The sequence below is a fragment of the Mastigoproctus giganteus genome, chromosome 7 (genome assembly GCF_048544385.1).
Source record: "Mastigoproctus giganteus isolate SK-2022 chromosome 7, ASM4854438v1, whole genome shotgun sequence".
Taxonomy (NCBI): Eukaryota; Metazoa; Arthropoda; class Arachnida; order Uropygi; family Thelyphonidae; genus Mastigoproctus; species Mastigoproctus giganteus.
In genome coordinates, this window is record NC_143581.1 from 67,366,832 (window position 1) to 67,374,612 (window position 7,781).

A 7,781-nucleotide genomic window follows, 5' to 3' on the forward strand; every position below is an offset into this window, starting at 1 on the left:
TATATTCCTTTACACACTTAAACCGAAAGTACTAATTATTCTCTTTATAAGTCTCCAAGGAAATCCCATAGAAGTCCCGTTCGTGACTAGAGGAACTTTTATGATATTCTTAGTTTTTCTGGATGAGGTCGGAAAATAAGTTTTTCATCCCTAAAACGGGAAACAGGTGGTGGTTCGGTTTGTATCTTTATGACGCATGTGCAGCTGAGGCCACAGTGCGCCATACTACTCAAAGAATACACTGAATTTTCAAACGCGATGTACTGCGCCTTAATTACTCAGGTCCTTATTCTAAAAACTGCACAGGATTCTAGAACATCAATAACGATATTCTGAAACTGATTTCTTCTACTTTTGAACTCCAACTAGAATTTGTGTGAATGATAAATTCTGTTTAAGTTCCAGTAACGTGTGAGCGGCTTCCTTTCCACAGGAACTCTACTACATCCATATTAAAACCAGCCTGGAAGGTTTCTTAACGCGGGTGGTTCAGTTTAGATAAGTGAAAATCTTTATTATGGCACAGTGAGAGTTTCGTGTGGTGTTTCCAACGAAAACATGACGTTAAATGTATTGCATTAACTTGGTAAGGTTTTTCTATGATTAATAACTAGATGTAGACGCCCTTTCTTGGCGTTTTTGTCAGCACGTTTTCTCCTTTTTGGCCTTCAGTTTAATTACGTGTGGAAATTTGTATTACAAAGGAACCTTTTCCCCAGAAATGAACGGTTATACCTTGAAAATGAATGCAATATCTTGTTTGAAAACAGTGTAACGTGTAGTCACCTTCTACGCTAGTCAGATGGAAAGGACTTTTTCGTATTGAGGGATGAAAAACTGGAGTTTCCAGTTTTCATCCCACCACCCTATTTTTTAAAATGAAAAATATTTTTCTCGATGCCTTATATACATTGTTTACTGTTCTGTATACATATTTCAAGTCTATTTTCTCCTCTGTCTTTCGCTCTTTTCATCCTTACTTCCTTTATCCATCATTAGATGTATCTGACGTGTCTAATAATCCCTCACCTTTCATTAAAATGATATATTCGTGACTGCAAGCCATTAATTATAATTACATGTAGATTGCACTCTGTGCCATTCGGTGATGGATGACTCCTTCGCTCAACGTGGAAACAAGGGGGCCCCGTACGTCTTCAAGCGATAATGTAAACGCGTTCACTTCATGTTCCAGATAAAATGTACTTAGAAAAGAGTAACTCTCTGTCCTTCTTGTTTCTTTCAGTCTTTGATAAGCACAATTAATCTTAAGATGGTTAGTTGGTTGTTGAGTTTTACGCTCATCAGCAACTTAGGCCATATTGCGCGCTACATAATAATATGTCTTTAAATTGTATATTTTCTGTTTCCTGGATAAAAAACCATGGTACTAACTCAGCTACTTTTGTGAAAAAAGGCCCAGAAAAATTCTTCCCGTTTTTCCACGAGGGCTGATCTTAAGATCAACAACTTTAGAATCACGGACCTCTTGTGGGACATTATATGGAACAGTCACAAATGATATTGCTAAGGGTGTCCAACATGAGCTGTCAAAGTTTGCTGATTTGAAGGTGGAAAGGGTGGAAACTGATCTAAAGGGACTTGGATCAGTTATACATATGGTCCGAAAAATGCAACTAAAGTTTAATGCTACTGAATGCAAGGTTATGCAGTTGAGAAACAGAAATCCTGGAGTCGTGTATAAAGGTAGAGAGAGAGAGAGATGGTTAAAATTGGAGACTTGTAACATTTTTTTCTTCTTGCATAGTTTCCAATATAGGACTATTTATTAACCATTTTATAGAGTCTGTTTAAAACCTTAATGTCATAGGTACTTTAAGAAAACTTTAATGTATAAAATCAAATTTCGAATCGGTCGACGACTGGAGGATTAAGGAAAAGCGTTTTCGCCCTGGGCTGAGGTATTGTTAGTTAAACTCCACGTACGACAGTGACTCGAGCAAACACCCCCATCGAAACCAGAGCTGCACACATAATCGCCGATTGTACCGAGTCCTCCAGAGTCTTCGTTTAAGGCATCAGTGCGTCTATAGGCGCACTTTCATGATGCTAAGTGCGTTTTCTTTCTATCGATGTAATTGTGTAACTCCACAGTGGAATCTGGCAAATTGATTGCTGAAGTCACTGCACAGTGCAGCCCGTTCAAGTGACTCATAACCAAAATGTGCTCTTCGGGTAATTTATGTAAAATTTGCATCGTAATAAGATGGAAATCGCACTGATGAGGAACGTAACATGTGAGAAAAATAAGTTAGGGCTTTTAGTCTGTATTCAACCAGTCGCAAAATAACGGTGGGAACCTCCTCATTTGTACAAGGAATCCCAAACGTTGAATCTCGTGTTCAACACTTCCTCGCGAGTAATTGACGCATTTAATTTTAATTTGTACCAAAAAACGAGCGTTTCTGATGTCCACGTGCAAAAAAGTCACATAAAATCGAGCTTTTAACGAGGTTCGATCATAAATGCACTGCATATATAAAAATCTCGGTTTTGTTGTTGTTCCTTACCTGAAATGTACGTACATAAGGAGTTCACTCCGCCATGAAGGGACACCAAGAAGAAGATTCCCGACTGAGAAAAGCTTCCGTTCTCGTCACCAGTGCGGGAATGTGACAACATGTTAGCTCCGTGGTTGCCGGGGTTCTCTGTCCGCATCCCTTGAACTCGGGCAACCCGCTGACCGATCCAGGTCACCGAATGGTTGCTGACGTTAGCCACCGCCTGCACGTGCTCCGTGTCAAAGGTCAAGTATTCCCAGTAGTCGGTGAGCAGCGCGAGCGAAAGACACACGCTGGCCGCTGCCGTGAACACCAACGTGTTTCCGATGCACACACAAGTGAAGTTGCAGAACGAATCGTGCTGTCTCGTCGTGTCCTCCATGTCTTCCGCGAACGCTCGCATCGTCGGACGACCTAGCGATGACGGACCAGGAGCCGGACCGTGACCTTCCATGAGACGATAAGAAATCGAGGGTCACGTAAGCGTGCCACCATGGCGTTCGTTTCCCGCCACGTTCCGAGAGCGCTACGAGCAGCCGACGTTACTTCATTTCGACCGTCCGCACGACCCCCGTCTCGTGATCTTCATCGATAGCTGTCAGTTCCACACAGCGGGCGAAAACTTAATTCGTGGCGCGCGATATTTTGTTCCTCCCTCGAAGGTTGACTGTTGATCACTGGCTTCTCCAAGCAGCGCGCGGCTCGCGTGCAATCTCCGTTCTCTGTATTACAGCTGGCCTTTTTTTTTTTTTTTTTTTTTTTTCCTTCGTTAGTCTCTGGAAACTGCTATTGGGGGCGCCAGGTACTGCACGTGGTATCGATCATATTGTTCACGTGCCTGTTTTGCCTTAATCTGGGACGTTAGACTACAAATATTTCGAATGTCACACGTAACGCGCTCGATTTAACTTATGGGGACGGGTGTACTCGTAATATCACGTGGGGCCTTAATGGGCTTTTCCGTTGTGACGTCATGGAAGAAACTGGGTTTTCTTACGCGAGTTCCATTTTGATAAGAGGCAGAAATCACGGAAGGTTTAAGCGACTTTGCATTGGCAAATAAAGTTTCGATAAATCACTTTGGATACCTTACAGACATTTTTTCCTTTTTTCTCTTCTATAAGTTATTAAGGAACTTTATTTTTATCTTCGTAGTTTGCCTTTTCAAAGGAAAGAAATTTTTTTTTTTTGATAAGAAGTTATCGAACTGAACGCATTAAGATCGTTGTTGATATCAGGGTGGAAACTAATTCTGGCTTTCGACAAAGGTCACGGTGATCGAGGATCTGAATTTTGAAGTACGTCTTGAAGACTCGCAAGGGTCTGGTTTGACTATTCCATGGTCTTATTTTTCCAATAACGATACAGCAGTCCTATCTGGATTTACAACCAGAGATCCTTCAGATTCTCCAGGAAGTCAAACTATGAGATTGCCCGTTGGTACCAGAGTACGAAGGACACAAAAAAATCCCTAATACACTCTGGATCATTGATTTTGCGCAGTATTCTCTTGATTTTCGCTAGCGAGGAAAGGAGATACCCATCCCGATTGTAGATTAGCTTCTCCTGGATTGTTTTGTGTTTTATTGGGGATTTTCCACTCAACAGCCACTGATCAAATACCACTGACTCATCTGCGTCGATACTTGTGTTCCTAGTTTATAAGCAGACAATCGTCGTCTGGAACCAGCAGGTATCGTCTGCTATACTTGTTGCTACTAGATGAAGGGCTGTTCCATTTTAGATTGGATAGGGGTGCTCGCATTTCGAATGTTGCCTTTTAAGGCACGATTGCTGATCGAAAATTCAGCAAAATTTTCCAAGTATGGAAATATTAATTATTATTAATTGTGGTGTAGCCCATAAATTTAATTGATTTGTGTGGGGAATTACCCGGTTGAGTCCATTTAATTTTGAGAGGCGTGCGAGCAGATGATTAAGTGCAAATTGCTGCATCCTCTACGAGTGCACTGGTGACTGGTAAAAAACATTTCTTGTGAAACTGTTACTCTGAATGATTCAAGTTATTTTATGCTCGGAAAGTTCAAAATTCTTTGGAGGTCATTTTTCTGCGCTAAATTTACGAATATTGGTCACGGTCATGCGTTTTCTGCTTAACCAGATTAGCCACGTCTAGACAGTTTCTTTCTCCATCTAATCAAACTGCCTGATCCAATTCTACCAGTGCTCCGGTCTTTCTTTTTTCCTGCGAAAGCTTTCAAGACTATTTATCTGTCTCTTTTTACAAATGTTTGCTTCCAGTTAACGCTAATGTACTCTCTTTCTGTTCTTTTGTATCTGTTCATCCATTTGGGTTTACTTTTCTGCTCTCTTTGATATAAATAAAAAATAAAATTCGCGTCAACTGATTTAGTGTTCTGGAGCATAATTAATATATTTATCGTTAATTATTAACACTAAAAATAAATTTGTGAATGAACGTTATAACATAACATTATAATGCTTATTATTTATTTATTTAAGTAAATATATAAATATTTTTATAAATATTTAAAGATTACCTTCATGTCAAAGAACTTATTAAAGCATGCTGCAACGTTCCTTAAAAGAATTGGTGCTTTTTTTGAAAACAGTCGCCACCATCACTCCCTTCCCCCTCCTTCCCCTTATTCGATACATGAGATTCTGCTTAAACCTTTTTGCCCATACACGTCTTCACATAGAGTCCACAAAGTGTTGCAAGGTGTCTTGTGGCAGTGCTGCCCATGCGTTGCACAGTGTCCAGTAATGCCCGCACATTGTCAGGTCGATGGGCGTTGATTCAAATGTCTTTTTCCAGTACGTCTCAAACATGCTCAACTGGGTTGAGATCGGTTGAAATGGGGAGCCATGGGAGGACAGAGAATTCATTGTCATGTTTCTGAAACCCAGCTAACAACTTACCAGGCCTTGTGGCATTGTCTTGATGATCGACGTCGGAGTTGTCTGTACGCACTGCCATCATGAAAGGGTGTATTTTGTCGGCAACGATAGAAAGGCAGTGATTCCCATCGACCCGTTCAGTAATAATGATCAGAGAATCCAGGGCATGCCGCGAAAACAGCCACTACGATCATTTCCTTCAACGTTCACTCCCTGCTGACCTCGTCGGTCCGCAGGGGCTGCCCCCAGGGATCAGTCTTGGGGCTGCTTCTGTGGAACATGGTATTTGATGACTTCCTCAACATGGACCTGGGAGAGGTGGAGGCGCAGGCCTTTGCAGACGATCCAGGCAGACTCGAGATCGGGATTCGAAGAACAGGCAAAAGAAGCCCTTGAAACCCTACAAGACTGGGCAAATCTCCATACTTCAAAAATCTCACCCGAAAAAACGGACTCAGTGCTACTGAAAGGAAGGCTAAACCTCCGACGCCCGCCGCAAATCAAACTAGCAGGAGAAACAGTCAGACTGTCAAACCATATCAAATATTTGGGTATAATCATCGACCAGAACCTATCCTTCAAACCGCATCTAATCTATCTGAAAGAAAAACTGCGGATATACAGCACTTGTCGCCAGAGTCACACGCAGGGATTGTCTAAACCCATCACTGATGTATCCAGTCGGACAGCTGTTATTTCTGAGATGGCCACTGTACTTTTTTGCGATTAATATGATTTTCTTTATGAATTTTAGTGACGCGGGCATCTTATGCTACACTGAGCACCTGCTAGAGTTTCAAGTCATGCAACATTTATTAAAACACTTCGCCACTAATGAGGAACTACTTAATTGCAATCTGAATGCAAATTTATGTAATCAATTTTGTTCCTCGAAAATTGGACAAAAAAAAAAAAAAGAACAGAACAGAACCACATCATTTAAATTGTTTTTTGATTCAATAAGTTTATGGTGTCTTCATCCCATTGATATTGCTTAAAATGAGACCCAGGTATTAAAGCTTTTTGGTACTCGATGTATTCCATTAATTTTTAGTTTAAGAGCAATACTGATCATATTTGCCAATTCGGAAGACAGTGGTAGTCGTGTGGAAAACACGGATTAGTCACTTACTACTAATTTGAAAACACATACAGCTCGGACCATAGAAAGGATTCAGTTCGATTTGCCTCTATATTGTGTAAAATTTATTGAGGCCTCTTTAAAGGGATAAGGGAGGAAGAATGAGGTAATCAATCTACGACATACGGATTTTCCCATTTTCTATCACAATTTTTTCTTCCTCCAACTCGGGTTTTTCATCCCATAAAACAGCAAACCACAGATCATAAGCAATTTACAAACGCAGTGTGCTGACACTTTGTAGCCTTAGGTGCTTTTGCACATGGTTGAACAACCAGACCATCTGATTAAAATGAGAATCAGGTATTCTTATCATTTAACAGACGAATACCAATTTATTAGATGATTACGATATCCCTGTGCCTTCCGTGGGTGGCTGATATAACAGCCCTTGAGGATCCGAATCATGTGGAGGATAGACCTATAAGATGAGCTGCAGTGTTTCAGAGCCATTAAACGTGTACTCTGAGAAACCCAAGCAAAATCAGTAATCTCAATGGCATGATCACAGGCACTCGTTAGTTTCTAGGGTTTTCAATGAGTCCGCAGAAGCGATGAATTTAAAGAGCATTCTCTAACAGGTTGAATAAGATGACCACCGTGCACGCTTAGTCGAATCCATACCACGCAGGACTGTGGTTGTGAAGATGGACACGTGTTATTAGATAATACCTCTTATATTTTGATAGGGATGCGTATACATCGAGCAAAATTATTTCAGATAATGGTCCAAATATATTTTAATATGCCCTCACAAGAAGTCAAATACCTCGGATATTATCAGTGATACTAACAACAAAATGGCGAATAATTTTGACCTGAATTGTTATTGTCGGTCTCTTAGCATCCTTTTCCCCAGGAGCTTAAAGAAAAACTTCAAATGCTTCTGGATATTTGAACATCGCCCTAAATTCGGTAGCATCATAAAACGAAAAGTCTTCTTTCAGCTATAAACTATCTCTGGTTTCTGATACGTGCAATGCAAGTGGTCGAAATATAATATTTCACATGTTGGTGCTTATGATGACACCAGCTGCTCATAATTCAGAAAGGCTGAGTTTGAGTTTACGTGGTTTTATCATTTTTTAATATTCTCTCTGGCCCAAAACCAAATCGTTTTTTACCACGAATTCATGTTTCCTGCATGTTTCATGGGACTAAGAGATCACAGAAGAGTCCTCTGCCGAGAAAAGCGTTGATTATTTTATTCAAAACGTCTTTTGGATACGATTAGA

General features: G+C 40.6%; 1 protein-coding gene across 1 annotated transcript in view; it reads right to left on the reverse strand.

Annotated features, from left to right (window-relative positions):
- Positions 1-2,976, reverse strand: part of LOC150082976 (uncharacterized) — a 63,262-nt gene extending 60,286 nt beyond the window's left edge. Inside the window, exon 1 of the mRNA XM_090378340.1 lies at positions 2,532-2,976. Coding sequence (XP_090234466.1) covers positions 2,532-2,976 — 445 coding nt within the window. The remainder of the gene's footprint in view (positions 1-2,531) is intronic.
- Between the last annotated feature and the right edge of the window lie 4,805 nt (positions 2,977-7,781).